This window comes from Phyllobates terribilis, unplaced genomic scaffold (assembly GCF_046119375.1).
Source record: "Phyllobates terribilis strain yellow unplaced genomic scaffold, ASM4611937v1 Scaffold_1__5_contigs__length_1240528914, whole genome shotgun sequence".
Classification (NCBI taxonomy): Eukaryota; Metazoa; Chordata; class Amphibia; order Anura; family Dendrobatidae; genus Phyllobates; species Phyllobates terribilis.
In genome coordinates, this window is record NW_027362761.1 from 1,041,018,487 (window position 1) to 1,041,039,826 (window position 21,340).

General features: G+C 45.0%; 1 protein-coding gene across 1 annotated transcript in view; it reads left to right on the plus strand.

Moving 5' to 3' along the window:
- The first annotated feature begins 2,071 nt into the window (after positions 1-2,071).
- Positions 2,072-21,340, plus strand: part of PLRG1 (pleiotropic regulator 1) — a 64,985-nt gene continuing 45,716 nt past the window's right edge. Inside the window, exon 1 of the mRNA XM_073645199.1 lies at positions 2,072-2,220. Within this exon, the coding sequence (XP_073501300.1) occupies positions 2,191-2,220 (30 nt within the window). The 5' untranslated portion in view covers positions 2,072-2,190. The remainder of the gene's footprint in view (positions 2,221-21,340) is intronic.

Genomic DNA, 21,340 nt, shown 5'->3' on the forward strand with positions numbered 1-21,340 from the left:
GTCCGTTCCTTGTGTTCTTTAGCCCAAACAAGTCTCTTCTGCTTGTTGCCTGTCCTTAGCAGTGGTTTCCTAGCAGCTATTTTACCATGAAGGCCTGCTGCACAAAGTCTCTGACGCGCCCCTGGGCCTGTGCTGAGTAGCGTTGCGCACGCGGGAGCCTACCCGGAGCCGGATCTGATAGGGGTAGTAGTCTCGTGGCGGTGACCCGGTCCGTGCCCAGGGAGTCAAGCTGAGTGGCAGTATATTAGCAGTAGATGTAGGACGACTATGCCACCCGTTGAATGCAGCTATGGAGCTGCCGCTGCAGGGCAGACCGCTGAGGCCGGTGGAAGGATGGTGCAGCGTGGATGGTATAACCCCCAACGGGAGGGGTATGGCCTCAGGGCAGCCGACGTGGATGATGGGGGTAGCAGGAACCACTCAGAGATGATGCGGTGTAGTTCAGGGTCTTTACTGGTGACAAAGATAGACCCTCCCGGAGTACTGGCTAGCGGTCGGGGCCTGGTCAGTCCTTGAGCAGATGGGATCCCCCTTGGCCAGGCGGAGTTGTAGGCCTCCCCAACTAATTGTACTCTTCTGGCTTCCTTGCTAGAGGCGGGTAAAGGTAGCCCACGTCCCTGAGTGTACCGTGTGGTGCTCACCCGTATGGCCGGTGACTCGGGGCCTTCTAGTGGCTTCCGCTCCACGACGGCGGTGCTGGTCCCACGCGTGTGACCGTGCCTTCGGGTTTCTTGGCCAGAGGACCTGAAATCCCCTGCCGGTCGGTTTCTGCTGCTGGGTCAGGGTTAATCCCCACAGCCTCGGACTCCGGGTCCGGTGGTAACTCTTCAATCAGGGCGAGCTCTTCAGCTGCCAGCCCCTGATTCCTTTTAGCACTGCTCCCACTGAGCTCCTGATCTTTCTTTCCTAAGCTGCTCCTCTTCTTCTCTCTACTCTTCTCCCTAACCCTGCCTCAGCCCCAGCTTTATATAGGGGAAGTTCTTCCCCTCCCAGGACTGGGCAGGAGGTGTGGCATGCATAGGATTCCTGACCAAGAGACCTCCCACCTGCTCTCAGACATAACATTGCTATTACTGTGGAGACCAGACCCCTGGGGTGCCACATCTCCTCTTAACAGTTGTTGAAGAGATGTGTCTGCTGCTAGAACTCTGTGTGGCATTGACCTGGTCTCTAATCTGAGCTGCTGTTAACCTGTGATTTCTGAGGCTGGTGACTGGGATAAACTTATCCTCAGAAGCAGAGGTGACTCTTGGTCTTTCTTTCCTGGGGCGGTCCTCATGTGAGCCAGTTTCTTTGTAGCGCTTGATGGTTTTTGCAACTGCACTTGGGGACACTTTCAAAGTTTGCCCAATTTTTTGCACTGACTGACCTTCATTTCTTAAAGTAATGATGGCCACTCGTTTTTCTTTACTTAGCTGCTTTTTTCTTGCCATAATACAAATTCTAACAGTCTATTCAGTAGGACTATCAGCTGTGTATCCACCAGACTTCTGCACAACACAACTGATGGTCCCAACCCCATTTATAAGGCAAGAAATCCCACTTATTAAACCTGACAGGGCACACCTGTGAAGTGAAAGCCATTTCCGGTGACTACCTCTTGAAGCTCATCAAGAGAATGCCAAGAGTGTGCAAAGCAGTCATCAAAGCAAAAGGTGGCTACTTTGAAGAACCTAGAATAGAAGACATATTTTCAGTTGTTTCACACTTTTTTGTTAAGTATATAATTCCACATGTGTTAATTCATAGTTTTGATGCCTTCAGTGTGAATGTACAATTTTCATAGTCAAGAAAATACAGAAAAATCTTTAAATGAGAAAGTGTGTCCAAACTTTTGGTCAGTACTGTATGTATCTGTACTATCCAATGTAAAAACACCCACGTTGGTTAACAAATGTTACAAACTTACATGTACAGTCTAATAAAAACCGGTATATTTCACATCCTCCATTTTTCGAGAACGCAACTAAAATGTAAGAAATAAATGAGCCTGTCTGCTGGCACGACGTGTAAGTGCTGGACCGGCGTTGTGCACAGTCCTCCCAGCCGCACGGTGTCGCTACACGAGACACTCACACCTCAAGCCTTGCTCGTTCCGCGCTTTCCGGCTTGGCTGCGTCACTTCCGGTCAGGTTTGTGTTGGAGGAGCGAAGCATCTTTCCATCTGAGCGCTGGTGGCCGCCAGGCGGGATGTCTCAGCGGGAATGGGGCTTAGTGGCGGTAAGTTCAGGGGTATAGATAAAGGAGGGCTGTGTGCGGGGGTGTCAGCACAGCCTGCGCCTCCATACTGGGAGCAGCTGCCTGTCCATGGTGGTGCAAGTGGCTGCAACGTGTCCTCGCTGGTAATGTCACCCAGGAGATGTGCGGTGTCTCCGCCTGTGCCAGGCTGCACGTCCCAGCACCTGATCACATGTGCTACAGGGGCCCAAGAGTCTGTGTCATTCCTCTCCATGTCTAGGACTTATCAGTCAGTATAAGGCTGTACCCACTGCAATCACCTGGAGCAGGCACACGTCTGACGTCTGTGCATCCTGTGTGCCACGCTGTGGTATATGGCAGCCTCCACAGTGAGATGCACTGGCAGACGTGCTTGTAAAGGGGAGTGTGATGAGTGCGGCGCCTACTGTGTATAGAGGCGTCTCGGACTGGCATCTGATAGCAGCTGGCACGTTGGGAATCATTATCTCATGGTGTAAGCGCCGTCCGAAAGCAGCTCATCTCTCATTAATAGAAAATTGCACCCATTACAGGTCATGTTTAAAGGGAAAACCTAAAGGAGATCAGTGCCAGCTTTGCTGGGCATGCACATCGGACTCCCCCCTATAGTAAGTTAGCTCTGCCATGTGGTACGCAGCAGACATCCTTGTGACATACTGCAGTGCTGTGATCTGGGGATTTTCCAGAAATAATCCCAATTAAAACTTGTCTGCCAGTGTTGTGGTTACTAAATTAATGTGCGGTTGCATTTACGCCAAGGCCACCACAGATAGATCTATCTATCTATTATATACACACATACGAACTATACAGCTGCACTCTGCAATCTGTACATAGTAATTAGGGTATGTGCACACGATCCGGAGCCACTGTGGGTTTGACGCTGGGGACTTATGCAGCGTCAAACCCACAGCGGCCAGATGTTACAGCATAGTGGATGGGATTTGTACAAATCCCATGTCCACTATGCGTCTCTGTGCACCCGCGGAAACTGACATGTGGCACGTCTTTCCGGACCGCAGCATGTAAGTTTCTCCTGCAAGTCCGCATTTGGACTTTCCCCATAGACATAATCTCTTTTTGGAAAGTCCATAAGTTTAAAAGAAAAAAGGGGAGCTCATTTGCATATCTGCGCGCGGCTCCTCCACAGCGTCAGGGCCGCAGGCTGGAGATACGTCTGCACATACCCTTTGAGTTTAGGATCCATCAGTACGAGGTCACTGTGGATGACTTATGGTTTTTCTACAAAAGTGTTATCTAAATATCTCATGTTTTTTGTTTAACAGTATAGCAATAGTGAAATCCATGTATGCATTAATATCTCTGTGCTGATACATAGGCCTCATTTCATACGCCAGTCTTAGTAGGGGCATGCAGCAATAAGATCCCCCAAATTCTTTGAGGGGCACATGCCACTTAATGAAGTTGGTGCTTCTTACTCACGAAATATCCAGTCAAAGACTGGAGTAACATTTGTGGTGTAAGAAACACCAGCACTTTTGCTGAATTGGACGGGTAGATGTAACAGTGCCCCTCCCTGCCTCCAAAGCTCCGCCCACTCTGGTCAAGCTTCTTCAAATTGGCGTAAAAACGCCACAAATCGCAGGAATTTTGCACAGCTCCGCCTTGCGTGAAAATTGTACTTCTATTCAAAGTGTTTTATGTCAGTTTTCTGGCTTAAACACTGATGAATTGGCCCATTGTGTGTATATATACTATGGCAATTATCAGACAAGACCGTATTGTGCAACAACACTTTGGCTTCGTGAATTACCGATTTTATTTTTGTTCCCAATGTTTGGGAGCTCTACCCTGTCTTTTGGACTTTCGTATTCAATCATCCTAAGGGGTCAAGAATGTGGATGTTTGCACCCACAGTTTATTGGATTGCTGCTTTTACTTTTTTCTTGTTTTTTATATCTAGTCTGTATGAATTTGAAGTGCACTTGTCAGCTTGATTGTGCTTAGTAAACCACATACACTGCCAAGTGGGCGCCGTTACACTGAGTATAATGATACCTTTGTTGATGAAATCCATCCAGTGGTTCTTTTATAATCTTTATTTTCATTCTGTCATAATGATATGCATGTGCTCTGGTGCTCTCATTATCTATTCATGTATGCCTATCTCTGCCTTGTGACAGGTCCCTGTGCTTTCAGTGACCTGCCTACTATTTTACATTCTGACTTTGTAATTTCTGTGTCACATTGAAATTTACACTCCCCAAGATGGCCGCCAGCGCATGCACAGTAGCATCTCTCGTTTGCCGAGAGATGCTACTGCGCGGGCGCCATTTTGCTTTTGGAAAAAGAATTTGGGTGCAGCAATATGGCACCGCAAATGCGTAGTAGCATCTCAGCAATTGAGAAATTCTACTGCACAAGTGCGGGTGGCGGGGGCCATATTTCTGCAGGTAAATTTCTTTTTCCTACAGCAACATGGCACTGCTAGCTTTTCTTTACTACTGCGCACACGCGGATAGAGGAAAAAGAAATTTGCCTACAGCAACAGGGCTGTGGAGTCGGAGTCGGTGCTCATTTTGGTGTCTGTATAAAATGGACCGACTCCGACTCCTAAAATATATAATAAATTGGGTAAAGTAGTTCAATGCAGGATGTGCTGAATATTTTTTCATAGGAATTTGGGTAAGTTATGAAATGTTCTATTCCTGATCTAAGGCTACATTCACACACAGCGTTTTTGCTGCGTTTTTTGAGGATACATTTTTCAGCTGCAAAAGCAGATCAGCTTTTTAAAAAACCGCATCACCTGAAAGGTTTTCGAGCTCATAGATAATGTTTTCAATAGCAAAAGCAGATTAGAAAAACGCCGCACAAACTGACATTCTCATTCTTTGTGAGGATCCGTTTTTGAGCCCAAAAACGGATCCTCACAAAACGATATGTCTGAATGTCATATCTTGAAATCCATTGACTTTGCTGTGATGCCCAGAGTCACTGCATTTTACTGCAAAAAATGGATCCGAAAAAACGCTGTGTGTGAATCATGGCCGTAGCCAGCGGGGGGCAGGGGAGGCAGCTGCCCCCCTCTAGAAGCAGGGGCACGCACCTATCAAAACTCACTTGTATGCTGCGGTGCTCCCGTCCTGCACCAGCTCCAAACTGCAGGTGGCAATCTCCCCTCCTCTGTCCTGTCTTCTGCTGTCTTCACCAGAGAGAGGAGGGGTGCCTGCCCTGCACAGGATCCAATTCCTGGGCCCCGAGCTGGAGAAAGTGAAAGTACTACTGCTCATCTCTGTCACAGGAAGGTAACTAATGCTAATATTGTAGGTGATTATTATGTGCTCTCTGTACAATGTGTGAACTATATGTGCGATATGTGCAATGTACTATTTGCTGTCTGTAGCTGTCATCTGTCTATCTATCCCTCCATGTATTCATCTATCTATCTATCTATCTATCTATCTATCTATCTATCTATCTATCCTTTCATCTATCCCTCCAGCTATTCTTCCATATGGCTATCTATCATCTATCTATCCATATATTTATCCATCCCTCTATCTATCTATCTATCTCTCCATCCCTCTATTTACCTATCCATCCCTCTATTAATCTTATCTATTCCTCCATCTATCCCACTATCTATCCCTCTATGACTTTATCTATCTATTTAAATATAAGCAGTATATGTGGGAGGTAGAGTCGGTGTAAGAGAAATTGAGGAGTCGGCGTCGCAGGTTTGGCTTACCGCCTCCACAGCCCTGTACAGCAATATGGCCCCTGCGCAGTAGCATTTCTCGATTGGGAGACATGCCCTGGAGGAGGCTTGGGCATTGAGCATGTGGCATGACATTTTTGCTTGAGATTGAAGGGTTCCTTTTAAGGGAATTTTTCACCAGATTTTTCCTACCCCATCTGAGAGCAGAATCATATAGGAACAAATGCTCGAATTCCAGTGATATATCACTTACTAGGCTGGCTGCTGCAGTTTTGATAAAATCTCTATTTTATTTGCTGCAGATCTACCAGTTCTCTGGAAGACTGCAGCAGGTTTACTAGTCCTCTATTGATGATTTGCTGCTGATTAAAACAGTGATTTTATTGAAACTACAGCAAGCAGCCCTGTAAGTGACACATCACTGGAATCAGCGTCTGTCTCTATATCATGCTGCTCTGATACCCTTTAATCTTTGCTATGCAAACCCAAGAATATCAGGAGTCCAATGATAAGCTGCAGACTTTCCTCACTCGTCAGTTGCTGATTGACAGCTTTCTCCATATTACAGTGCATAGGCAGAAATGTAGCTGCAGCTGAAAGGCTTGTTGAGGCATGAACTCAACAAAACCTCTAAAGGTGTCCAGTGTTATGTAGCACAAAGACATTAGCGGCAGAACCTTAATTTTGAAATTTCAAGTCATAGAGACATGTCTACTGTTTATTTGATAGGTGGGCGACACATTGTTGAGACACTGTGAAAATGGAAATATCAGAAACACTGTTTTCCTAGACTACAGTCAGTCTCCTAAAGGCCCCGTCACACATAATGAGATCGCTAGCGAGATCGTTATTACGTCACGGTTTTGGGATCGCTGGGGAGCTGTCAAACATGCAGAACTTCCCAACGATTTCGGCCGCCCCAGTGATCTAACTAACGATCTCGGCGGTCGTTGGGACTCTTTCACACGGCAGCTATTTCAACGATCCACACCTTGATAGTGACTGTACTGTGTCACAAAGGCGTGCATAAAATTACGCAAAATCAGGACTCAGTCGAATGAACGGATATCAACAGCCCGGAGAATTCTGCTGGGATCTGCAATCCAGCACAAGGTCAGAAACAAAGGATGGAATCGCTATTCTGTTGCCTTCTTTATGCAAGGCGGAAAATGAGAATGCTGTAGCGACCACCAATCGGGAACGAGGGGCGCGGAAAAGTCCAATTTATGCACGCCTACGTGTTTCAGTTCTGAATCGCTAACGAGGTCGTTGATAAGGTGTCAAATACAGCGATGCACACTGCCCAGCGGGAGCGCAACGACCCAGGAATGGTCCAGGAAGCTTTGTAACGATAAGCGATCTCACAGCAGGGGCCTGATCATTGCTGCCTGTCAGACATAACGAGATCGCTAGCAAGATCGCTATTGCGTCACAAAAACCGTGACTTATCAACGATCTCGCTAGCGATCTCGTTATGTGTGACGGGGCCTTTAGACTTCCTGTTGAGTGAGTCTTCAACCCCAGAAGTGAGCAGTGCTTAGCTGATTGCTACTGCCTTGTATCAATCATTGAGGTCTCACCAGTAGGACCCCCACCAACCAAAGCTTACTGAAGATTGGGGGGAGCTGTCCTCATGGATCCGACTTGTTTATTCACCACATCCCAAAGATGCTCAGTGGGCTTGAGATTTTGGGAATTTGTTTGCCAAGTCAATATCTTGATCTTTGTCATGTTCCTCAAACCATTCCAGATTGAATTTTTCAGTTTGGCTGGGTCATTATCCTGCTGAATGAGGCCACTGCCATCAGGGAAAACCCAAGAGAAAAACAAAACGAGAAAATACACTGCAGTGAATAAATAGTAGTGCATGAAAATAATATAGGTTACTTGGATAACATATTTTTGATCAAAAAAACGTAAGCCACCCCAACGTGTAACGGTGACCCTATTTGAGACGATCCTAACGTCTAGTATTAAAATCTTAGCACGTGTCTAATGACGTTTGTGTGAATGAGGTTTTTACTGTCCCGAAAAGGGTCACCGTAACGTGGTGTGATGACTTTTACGGGTTTTTTTGATCAAAAATATAGGTTACTTGGTTAACATATTGTTTTCATGCACTGTTGCTATTTATTTACTGCAGGGTATTTGCTCATTTTGTTTTTCTCTTGGCTTTTGTCTGTTCATTGCTTTTGCTCACTGCCATTAGAGCTCTATTTTGGGATTCTGGGGTGCCAGCGGTCATATCACCAGAGATCAGAAACGTATCACTTATCCTGTGGATAGGTAATACTTTATGTATATGGGAATAACCTTTCAAAGGGATAGTACAGTCATATGATATTAATGCCTCATCTTTAGCCAGTTCAGAACCTTGCTATTTTGCCCTATTCCGTCCCTCATGACAGCACACCAGGAGGTAGTACTTCTCATCCTCTAGGGACAGGACACAAAAGAGATTAAAAGCCCCCTCCACCTCACTCTCAGTGTTTTTCCTGTCCCTAGCATGACAGACGCAGAGAGGACACACAAGGATTATCTAGAGGGAGCTCAGGGAGATCGGACGGGATCCATCCTTTCCCTTCCTCCTTTGAATAGGCTCGGGGCTGGTGCCTTGCTGGGAAGGGTCCCTCAGTCTGGGTCAGTAGAGCGGGAAGTAGCTCCTGGCTTTTGCCTCTTGCCTCTGTGAAGGGCTCTCTGCCACACACTGCAGCTTCCCTCAGGTGCACATCCGGTTACATGGGCGGTGATTACAGGGGACGCAGGACACTTTGTCGGCGCGGTGTGCGTTCCAGAGTGCAACACGCTTCCGGTTTCAAGGGGAAGACGCAGAATGATCTGCCAGTGCAGGGGATTATGGACGGTGGTGCTGGGGCGTATACCAGAAGACAAGCTAGGACACTATAAAAGCCTATTGTGGATGGGATTCTGGTGTGCACAGTCTGACCATGGATCTTAATCCTACATGTTCAGAGGGTCTGGTTCTTCCTCCAGGAACAAAACCAGAAGATGTGCGACATGTAACACTAAACTACCAGAGACACATAAAAGAAGCAGTTGTGTGTTGAGTGTATCATGAAAATCCTAAAGGCAGAACAGACCTCCATTTATGGCATACATGAGATCCATGATTAGAGAGGAGATGCAAAGCACTGTCTAGTTCCCCCTCAGGCGATTCAAGGCATGTCCTGTCATAAGAGCCAGATGGGAAATGGAGGGGTCATCGTCAGAAGAAGAGTGTTCCTATTATTCTGACCAAGATCTGGAGAATGAGGATACACCTCAGATCCCCTCAGAGGAAAGGAAGAAGTATTATTTCTTATCTGAGGACACTGATGAGCTATTACGTCTGTATGGAGCACTGAAGATTGAGGAGACGCAGGTGGCTCACTCAGTACAAGATGAGATGTTTGGAGGGCTGAGAACTCGGAGGAACAGTTTTTCCAGTTAACATATCAAAGGCATAATAATGCAAGAGTAGGAATATGCAGAAAAAAGGCTGGTTATCCCCAGAGATTTCAAAATCTGTCCCCCCTTTGAACCAGAGAAGGTTGAGGTTTGGGAAGAAATGCCTAAAATTGACATCTCAATTGCCAGAGTGGCAAGAAAAGACTTCGGTCCATTTGAAGACTCTTCCTGTCTCCGTGATTCAATGGATATGAAAGCAGAGGGGTTGCTAAGAAGGGCCTGGGAGGCCTCATCCACTATCATTAGGGCTAATATAGCCGCCACCACAGTTGATTTGCAGCCAGAAGCAATGTCCTTTCTAACTCGGATATGCGGGCCATCTGGTTAAAAACTTGATCAGGAAATGGCCATTCAAAAAGCAAGCTATGCTCAATCCTCTTTTCAGGGTTACAGGTGTTCAGCCCCATGCTAGACGAGATCCTAGAGAGGGCTTCCGACAGCAAAAAAGGTTTTCAGAGGAAATGCCTAGGAAGATACCCTTCCTTTCGTAGGTCCCATCTGTCCCAGAGACAAGAATTTAAAGGGAAAGGTAAACCAGGAAGATGGATTTACCCAAAGGAGGTAAAGGTAGAGGTGCCCCCATTCAGTTTTGGTCCAAACGTGGGAAGACCTTGCCGGCAGGGTAGTTGGGGGGAGGCTTCTGTTCTTTCTGGAAGGATGGCATGTCATCACACAAAACCAGTGAAATCTGCTGGTTGTAGGAGATGGGTGCAAGATAGAATTTATTCAGCTCCCTCCAGAAAAAGTTTGCCTAACCGTAACTCAGTCTCCAACCTCCCTACAAAGACTCTCAAGGGATATCAGGGATCTGATATCATCCGGAGTGATCATTCTGATACTTCACTCGGAGGTTTACCAAGGCCACTATTTCAGTCTCCTGAGAGGCAGATCTTAATGTGTAAGGGTCTGTTGGTTCTATTGGTCACGACGATGCAGGAAACCGGTGACTTCTGTTATTTATACAAAAATCTGGAAGCAGTTTTGCTTGCATTACGAGGAAACCATTATCCACTTCTCCTGCCCAAACATCCCTAAAATCCTGGATTTCTTACAGCTGGGATTCGAAAAGGGCTTAAGACCAAGCACGCTAAGCGTCCAGAGCTCAGCGAGCTCTAAATGTCTTTTTTGACTATCCGCTAAAGGAATCAGCTGACTAAGACCCACAGTTAGGAAATCAGTGCCCCGTGGGATCTAAACTTGGTACTAAATGCTCTATGCAAGTCTCCTTTTGAACCTCAGGAGGACGTTAACATCAAGTTGCTTTTCATGAAGACTAGTTTCTTGGTAGCGGTCACTTCAGCAAAAAGAGTTGGGGAAATCCAAGCCTCATCAGTGAGCGATCCTTATCGTCGGATACTGGAAGATTGCATTATTCTTAAACTTGACCCAATGTTTCTTCCAAAGGTGGTGTCCAGTGCAAACTTGAACCAGGAGATTATTCTACCCTCCTTTTGCCAGCATCCAAAAAATTAGAAGGAAAAAATGTTTCCTTCACTTAGATGTAAGACAGACAGTTCTACGTTGCGTGGAAGGTTGGAGGCAAGATTGAAACCTCTTTGTCCAGTTCTCAGGGAACAAAGACAAGAAGTCCTCAAAGCAACATCGGCAGATGATCACATCCACCATTTCCCTGGCATACGAATCAGAAGGGAGAGCACCGCCAGAGAGTGCTAGGGTGCATTCAACATGAGCGATCACCGCTTCTTGGACTGAAAGGGCAGGAGCCTCTGTAGACTAGATTTGTAGAGCCGCAACCTGGTCTAGCCTAAATACCGTCTGTAAAGACTACAAGCAGGACATATTATCTGGATAACAGTTGGCCTATGGAAGGAAAGTGGTCCCGCCCTAAAATCCATTCATTTGGTATTTCTCCTGGTGCTGTCATGAGGGACGTCCTTAAAAGTAGGAATTAGTCCTACTGGTAATTGCATTTCCAGGAGTTCATCATGACAGCACCCTTACATTCCCTCCCCTGAATTCCTTGTACTTATGTGCAGTTAACATTTGTGTGAGAGAATTCAATAAAATTAAGTTGCATCTATCCTGGTGTGATTGGTAAAACACTGAGGGTATGGTGGAGGGGGCTTTTAACTTCTCTTGTGTTTCTTGTCCCCTGAGGATGGGAAGGACTACCTCCTGTTGTGCTGTCATGATGGACTCCTGGTAATACAATTACTGGTAGGACTAATTTCTACTTAATTTATTGTACAGTTGCACACATCTGTTTTTCAACAGACATGCGACTAGAAACTGATTTAGACAATGGAGGTGACTTTTTGTTTTAACATGTTAACTTTTTTTTTTTTTTTTATTGCTTTTGTACCCTGTAAGGGTATGTTCACATGGTCGGTATTGGCAGTGCTTTGAACACAGTACTTTATGCTGCGTCCATAGCGCTGCACGCAGGTGAATCCGCATGTGTTCATTGAACCATGCGGATTCACCGCATCATATACATTACACTGATATAATTTCTCTTGCGAAGACTAGCGTCTCCACAAGAAAAATTGACATGCTGCGGTCTGGAAAGACGTGCCACATGTCAGTGTCCGCGGGTGATCTGCAGGACCACTGAGACGCATAGTGGGCATGGAATTTCTTGAAATCCCTTCCACTATGCTCTAACATCTGGCCTCTGCGGATTGCACACAGTACAAGTGCGCTGCTTGTAATCCGCAGCAATTACTGATCGTGTGCACGTACCCTAACTGGGGCGGGTATATTGGTCCCAGTTTCAGTGGAAACTCAGCCTCTTGGCTGCATAATAGAGCTAACTACTAATCTGTATACACAAACACTTGTTCAGCATTGTGTATAGAGCAGTCAGGAAGGTAGAGAGTGTAACAAACTCTGCCTTCACTGTGGGGAATCTGTCTGTGTCTTACATCTGCTCCCTATCACTGCCGTGGTCACAGCAGCTCCCTGGCTTGCTTGCTCGCGGCAGCTCCCCTGGCTTGCTTGCTCGCGGCTAGAATGCTTCAGCCCCCTCTCAAACACTAGTAATTTTTAATACTTGGGACAAATGCCATGGTTAGATAGACAATGCTCTTAAAAACCTTCTGCCTACATATTTGGGTTGTTCTCCATAAGATCTTAACTTAAAAGTTGGCTTATAATGTCACCTGATAGGACTCCTAGGCATTTGCAGTCATTATCTACCTTCACATAGAGTGATAATGCCTCTTAATCCTGCGATCTTAGCCTAGAGTGCATGAATTGAGAGAATGCGATATTATAAACAGCAGTGGAACAGGAAACACATGGTTGCAAATGGCATAAACATAATTTCCCTGGAATGTTCTAAATATGAATTCTGTGGAAAACATGACTGTAAATGCCGCAGAGTATTGTTATTGCTGGCTCCTAATTAGTAACACTTGAATAGTAGTATATTTGTACTTCTTTATTTTCCCAACAGGAACACTATTTGTTTCCTTTATTTAAAAATTCCTGACAACCATTTCATCCTATCATATTGTCTCTAGTTCATATCTTAGATCTACTGCATTTCCTAGCTTGAAGATTATTTGTGTATTCACTTCATGTCCTGCGTCATTCTCTTTTTATTCATTCTGTGTATGTAGAGAACTTGCCCTCTATGGTGATCAATGAGAAAATCCTGCCTGAGGGAGACCAGTAACGCTAGTTGCGGTTTGTTATATTGTTGCTCCCTCCTTAAGCATTCATATAGTAATTCAGATCATGTTCACTTCTAATGTCTGGTGCTGCAGAAATTCTTATATATAGCTCGCCAACTATGATTATGTAAAGACACAAATCTGGTGCTGATGGCACATGGATGTACCTTCACTGTACGGCATGGAGGTCTGTGGAGAGGTTGCATATATGGGGGCAAATACTGTAGTTGATCTGGTTTATCTCTCATCTAGGAAAACCATGAGAGGCTCTTTTTCCCTATTCGCCTCATATTTTTATATTATGGGTAGAATTACAGTGAAATGGGGGAGAAATATTTATTTTCCGACTATAAGACGCACCTACGATTTAGAGGAGGAAAATAGAAAAAAAAAAACTGAAGCAAAAAAATGTGGTCATGATGCCCTGGGAGTCTGCTGCTGACACTGTTATATGGGTAATGTAACCCAATTTTGTACTAATATCCCCTATCATGTTATATGTGAGTCCCATCCCCATCCTGGTATGCATGACGCCCCTCATTCCCCATCATGCTGCACATAAAAAATAAAGGATTCTACTCACCTTCCTTCCCTCTGGTCCTGCTCTGCGTCCTCTTCGGCTGCTAGCAGCTGATCTCATCTTGTGAGCAGCGCATGACGTCACTGCCATGCGCCCTCACATGGTGAGATGAGCTGCCGGAATAGTCACTGCCGGACTGTGAGCATGGGGAGTAGTGACTGTTCATTCTCCTTAACGGCACACACGCTGTAGCCGCAGCCGACTGCTCCCGCAGCCGCTTGGCAATCGCGTGCGCCTGCTATTAAAGAGGATGAATATTCACTACTCCCCATTCCTATGGGAGTGGGGAGTAGTGAATATTCATTCTCTTTCATAGCGGGCACACGTGATCGCCGAGCCACTGCAGGAAGCTCGTGGCTGCGGCTACTGTGTGCGCGCTATTAAGGAGAATGAATATTCAGTGCTCCACATGCCCATGGGCATGTGAAGCATTGAATATTCATTTTCTTTAGCAGCAGGCACAGTGTTGGCTGCAGCAGGCGGCTCCTGCCTCCTGTGCCACGCTACTCCGCCGTAGCCGCTCCCCCCACACACCCTACCATCCACAGCAACAGTATAGTACATTCGGACTATAAGATTCACCCCCCACTTGCCTCCAAAATTTTGGAGGGAAAAAGTGCATCTTTAGGCTATGTGCCCACGATGCAGAAATGAAGCAGAAAATTTCTGCATCTCCCTGGTAGAAAAAACGCATGCAGATTGTGCATGCGTTTTTCCTGCAGAATACATGCGGATTCACATGCGTATCCACATGTTCCGCATGCGGACTGACAAGCACTTTCCAGGCGATAGCATCACTTGGAAAGTGCTTGACAACTCTAGGTCACACTGTATAAATTCATGCAACAGGCATGGATTTATACAGTGTGACCGTAAAAATAAAAAAAATAAAGCTATACTTACCTCCGATGCCGCCGCGTGTGCTTTCTCGCTCCTTCCTGGCTTGCCGGCATCTCACGAGACAGGCTGCGGTCACATGACCGCGACGTCATCTCAGGTCCTGGAAGGAGAAGCGCTGCATGGTCCGCCGGAGAGGTGAATATAAACTTTATTTATTATTTTATTCTTTTTTTTACAGGTACAATGGTACCCAGGTCTGGATGAGAGTCTTCTCTCCTCCAGAACTGGGTACCATCCGCACATTGAAACGCATATTATCCGCTTGTACAAATGTACAGACACGGATTCTATGCGTCTCAATGCAAGTCAATGGCGGCGCTTCCGCAAAATTAATGAACATGCTGCGGATTTATGAGTTCTGCAGAAACGCTGCGGAAAAATCCGCAGCATGTGCATTGACATTGCGGAATGCCATTGGGGACCATGGGGTGCGGATTACCACATGCGCATGAAAAACGCATCGTGTGCACGCAGCATTATAGTTCGAAAAATACGGTACATGTCTTATAGTAATACTGTACTCTTCCCTCATCCTTCCTGGATACAGTGGCTTGCGAAAGGATGCACACCCTTGGCATTTTTCATGTTTTGTTACCTAACAACCTGGAATTTCACTGAATTTTTTCAGGGTATGTATCACTTCTTGTAAAGAACATGCCTAAAATTCTTTACATTTGGTTTTCTTTTTTATTGTGAAGCAAACAACAAATAGGACAAAATGACTGAAAACTTCAGTGTGCATAACTATTCACCCCCTAAAGTCAGTACTTTGTAGAGCCTCCTTTTGTGGCAATTACAGCTGCAAGCCGCTTTGGATAAGTCTCTGAGTTTTCCACATCTTGCCACTTGGATTTTTGCACATTGCTCAAGACAAAACTGCTCCAGCTCCATCAAGTTAGATGGTTTCCTCTGGAGAACAGCAATCTTCAAGTCTGACCACAGATTCATAATTGGATAAAGGTCTGGGCTTTGACTAGGCCACTACAGATCATTTACACGTTTCCCCTTAAACCACTTGAATGTTGCTTTAGCGTTATGCTTTGGGTCATTGTCTTGTTGGAAGATGAACCTCCGACCCAGTCTGAAATCACTGACAGACTGAAACAGGTTTCTCTCAAGAATATCTCTGTATTTCGCACGATCTATCTTCACCTCGACTTGGATGATTTTCCCTGTCCCTGCTGGTATTCTTGGGGTGATGAGCTGTGTTGGTTTGATGCCAGACATGGCGTTTAGCTTGGTGGTCAAAAAGTTAAATTTTGGTCTCATCTGACCACAGCATCTCCCAGCGTCTCCCACATGTATTTTGGCAAACTCAAAACGAGCCTTACAATTTTTTTTCTGCCCCCTCTTTCATAAAGGCCACCTCTATGGAGTGTACGGCTTATTGTGGTCGTAGAGACAAATACTCCAGTCCCTGCTTGGGAACTCTGCAGCTCCTTCAGGGTTATCTTTGGTCTCTGTGCTGCCTCTCTGAGTAATGCCTCCCTGGCTGGGGCTGAGCATTTTGGTTGGCTGCCCTTTCTTGGCAGGTTTGTTGTGGTACCATGTTCTGCCATTTGATGATAATGGATTTGATGGTGCTCCGGGAGATCATCAGATATTGGGATATTTTTTTATAACCCAACTCTGACTTGTACTTCTCAACAACTTTGTCCCTGACTTGTTTGGATATCTCCTTCGTCTTCATGGTGTTGTTTGGTTAGTGGTGCTTCTTGCTTAATGGTGTTGCAGCCTCTGTGGCCTTTCAGAAAAGGTGTATATATACTGACAGTCCATGTGACACTTAGATTGCACACAGGAGGACTTCCTTTCACTAAGCATGTGACTTATGAAGGTGATTACTAGAGGCTTCAAAGCAAAAGGGGTGAATACATATGCGCATGCCAATTTTTAGTTATTTGGTCCCATAAATTTAATTGATGCCTATATTTTTCTCACTTCACTTCACCAACTTAAACTATTTAGTGCTGATGCATCACACACAAATCAGATTACAAAAATATTTAAACACAAGGTGTAATGTAACAAAGTAGGTAAAAAGCCAAGGGTGGTGAATGCTTTCTCAAGCCACTGTACCCACCCCCCATCCTTTATTATTCATCTGTGGCGGTTTTCTTGAGGCCTCATGAGGGACTTAGATTAGGACAGTGACAAATACATTCATCGTAGGATTTATTTTATCCTTTTCCCCCAGGTACATATTGCACACTAAGGGGTTCATGATTCTCTAGGGCAGCCCCCTGATTTGCTATGCATGATAATGCTCTATGGCGCCCATGTTTTGAACTCTGTATATGCGCCAACACGATGACCTATATTGGCTGATGTGGATGACATACGCATATGACTTGGCGCAAGCGGCGGGGTATGCCATCTGATTAGCCACAGGCTGCCATTTTACCGGCTGACGCCCTGGGAGGCTAGACATCTATGCCGGGGAGGACATCTGATTGACTGGCAGCAGCCATCTAGGCGGTGCCCATGTGCACAGATACAGACAATAGAGACAACAGTTTCCAGCCAACTTTTTGCCATATGTCAATATACTCCACTACATTCTTGTGACATTTTTCATCTAGTCCTTTACCTCTTGTGCCTCCAATTTACTTTTGAGAGCATATTTAAATGCGCTCTTTTTAAGACAGACCTGCTCTAATCCAAGCATCATGACTCCAAGAAGCCACTTATCATGGACTACCCCTTAATGCCTCTTGATGAACGAGCATTAAGAAAGGGCAAACACGTCAAAGTTGTGGTATACAACCTGTACCTGGTCTGTGCCTTTTATTAATTCCGTTTACCACATATTGGTTTAATAGTTAACTGTATATCCCTGCAAGAGTCTGGTTTAGCACCAGCAGCACTTTCCTGTATGCACAGACACTTTATTACTCAGTATAAGTTATTTAGTTGTATAAGCACATATAACATTTACTCAGGGATGTAGATATGCTAATTGGCCTTTTTCTGCACCAGAATGGTCATCTTATCACCCAGATTTCTGGATGTCCTGTCTTCCTTATAATGGCCTTTTCATCTATACCAGGGGTTTGTGGATCCAGGACTCCCTAAGGTCAGGTATGGCAAAGCGAAGGTGAGTGAGGGTGGCAAAACTTACGTGCTTTATCTAGGGTGCCAACTTCCACAGTCAGGGCTGTTGATAGGGGGAATTATCTAGGAAAAGTATCTAACCTGTATCAGTCCTGTTCTTGTTTGGCTTATCAACAGATATCAAAACAATTTGGGCCACTATACATAATATTTTGTGAATTATAAGACGCGCACTTTTTTCCCCCCAAATTTGGGAGGAAAAGGGGTGTGCGTCTTATAATACGAGCTTACGGTTTTACCTGGGGGGTGCAGCGTTTGTGGCGGCTGTGGTGGTGGCGGGGCGATGCTGCGGCCCCGTCCTCAGAAGCCGGCAGTGAGCGAAGGAAAGGTTCCCTATCCCGTACATAGCGCTGTGATTCGGTAAAATGGCCGCTGGAGCATATGCCTACCGAGATCTCGTCTCCCGAGATCTCGATCTGTGTATGCTCCGGGGGCCATTTGCCACCACGGGGGCCCGCAGCATCGCCCCGCTACCGCCGCAGCCGCCACCAACCTCCGCTCCCCGCCGGCTTCTGAGGGCGGAGCCGCAGCATCGCCCCATCTCCATCGAGGACCGCAGCATGGTCCTGCAGCCGCCACCAACCTCTGCTCACCGCCGACTTCTGAGGATGGGCCCCGCAGCATCTCCCGGCTCCTGTCTCAGCCGCCAATCTCCAGTATGTTTGACCCCCCCTCTCCACCACAGCTGCCTCCCAGGTGAAAAGGATTATAAGGCGCACCATTTTATTTAAAAAAAAAAAAAAAAAACATTTTCCTGTTTTGCACTCCAAAATTTGGGGTGTATCTTATAATCCGCAAAATTATACTATATGTTGTTTTTCGGGAACTGCTTACGGTTTTCCTTTTTAATTATTAATAAAGTAAGCAATTAAAGGATTTTTACACTTTCACTAAACTATTATCCCCTGACTAGGCGTTAAAAAAAAAAAAAAAAAAAAAAAAAGCCACTGAGCTTTACTTGCCTTCCTGGGACCCTCGATGTGTACTCAGCCCTGTCTTCGTCAGTTTGTCGGCATTGCTGACATCACATTGACATTTTCTGTAGGAAATTGCTGAGCTCAACGACTCTGCCATGGTAGATGGCGCAAGCTGCTGAGCACGGTGATTGGCTGGAGCGCTGTCAACATGTTGTCAGTGCTGCAGACATACAGCCACTGTCAGCGATGGAGACTAAGCTCTGGACCTGGGGAGAATAAATAAAGCTCTTTTTTTTTTTTTGCATTTTATTTACACAACTGCACCTGGGGACAAAAGTTTACTGAAACCAGAAAATCTTTTTAAAGGGATTGTCCACTACTTTGTCATTGATGCCCTATCCGTAGCAATCTCTGATGCCACATCAGCAATCTCCCGTCCAGAGTTCACAGATGTCTTGAGGGCGAAACTTTTCATCTTTTTACTCCTAATGTTGAAGAATAGATTAGCGGTACTCATTATGTGAAGAAAAACCGTATTCCTTTATTCGAGTCCTGTAAAAAAAAACATGGTAGCATCAGGAAAACCCGCTGAAGCATACACAGTGAGGCGAGAGGAAGCGCAATGAGGCGTGAAACGGCTGTTGTCTGTTTGCTGCACCTTATCTCTCCCTGATGCTAGGTTGTGTGTTTTTACAGGACTTGAATAAAGGAATACTGTTTTACTTAACATGGTGAGTGCCACTAATCTATTCTAATGATTTACCTGCAAACTTTTTCTGCTTGGGACTTTTTAGCAGAGCACCCCCCATTCTAATGGTCTCCATACACAGAGGACTACAATCACAAGTTTCCCATCTGAATTTTCATTGATAGTGCTGAGCCTATTCCTCCCTGCTTCTTTGAATTTGAAGGATTGAAATTCAACATGCCTAATCTTTCTTTCCTTTGACATTAATCGGGAGGCTCGTATGCATAAGATGGTTTCCCAGTCCCCCTAAAATTGGTGGTTTCTGTCAACATTTCTCCTAAGTGTATCTATTCCATCATAACCTGCCCAATTTGCCATTCTGTTGTAAGTTATGATCAAACATACCGGCCCATGTTGTCTTCTGACCTACAACTAAAATGAAAAGTTACTTGCTGAAAAAGACCTTAAAGGGAACCTGTCATGTCGCTTCTATAAGGGTTTTTTGCCCGCGATGCGTTTTTCAAGTGTTTTTGCTTCGGAATTTTTGCAGCGTAAACGCTTGGGAAACGCTTGGTAATCCTTCTCCCATAGTCACCAATGTAAATCCGCAATTTCAATGCCCATGCTGCGGAATTTTCCGCAGCGTTTTTGATGTCCATTATTTGTGCGTTTACGCATGCGGAATTGCCATCTACAATGCAGTAGAAACCGCAAGGCAATTCCGCATGTGCAAAACGCGCGAAAAACGCATGTCAAATTCCGCACGCGTTTTTCCGGGCAAGGACAATCAGAAATGAAGCGGAAAATTTTCCGCTTCATTTCTGCATTGTGGGCACCAGGGCTGTGAAGTCGGAGTCGTGGAGTCGGAGTTAGTTTTGGTTGGAGTCGGAGTCGGTAGAAATGTTCCGACTCAAGCTTTAAAAAAAAAAATGTATTAATATTTCATAATTGAACTTTCATATGAATTTTATAAATGTTACTCAAATATATATGTTCTATCAAACTATGAACAACAGTGATAAGCAGTTCTGCTGGAGATAGAGACATTTCTTACTTCTTGTGTGTCACTGTTCTCCACTGCCCTTATCTAATCTTATACTTGGTTAACCTCATGCTGCCCCAACCCCCCTACTCACAATTTATGAAACTGAAAGTGAAAATGTGTTGCAAATTCTTAGTAGTAAAGCTCCTCCTCTAGACTAGATGTTTACTAGGTGTGCGTCTTCCAAGCATCTCACAGCTGCTACTCAGAAGAGGAAGACTGTAAGAAGTATTATCCTTTCAACAAACTTTGCATCAGTTAACTGTGAGTACATGAGGAATAACAGTATTACTGACCACTATATCAGTTGTACGACCTGGCAATAATTTTGAACAATTGTTTTTAGGAAAAACAATTGTCATTTGGATTGTGAATGCAGAATTAAAAACCTGAGAATGTCAAAGAAGCGTCACATTAAATCAGCTGTATTTAAACATTTCACCATCACTCAAGATAGGAAACATTATGTCTGTCAGTGTATGACAAATGATCCTGATGAAAACAAATGCTGTGAAGCCAAGATCAGTGCATATTCAGGCAAAGATAAAAATGCTCCTACCAGAGCTTCTAAATCTAAAGAGACATTTACAGCGCTTTCATCCAGAAGTACTGAAAGCAGTGGATGAGAAAGACTGCATCCAAACCAATGAACCAGTGCCCAGCTCTTCCAGCCAAACAAAGGAGCAGAGAACTTTGCAGCCATCAGTTGCAAGATATTTTGTCAGTGACAAAGTTACTGTGACAATGACAGTAGATACATTTAAAAAACAGATCATAGAGCTTGTTGTAAAGGATAGTGTGCCTATTTCATTATTTTCACGACCAGCTTTTATGTGTCTGAATGGGGAAATGGCCCGCAAGCTTGGTGTTTCTCTGGAGAGAGAGAGTATTAGAAAATTAGTTATCGAAGAAGCTTTTAAACAAAAGGAAGAACTTAAAAAAACTCTCAAGGGACGCTTTCTGTTTCTTAAAATGGATGCCTGCACACGTCACAGAGTGAACTATTTTGCCATCAATGTCCGATTTGTTTGTGACAAAAATGAAATAGTTACCAAGATATTGGCAGTAAAAGACACCAAAGCTCATCACACCAG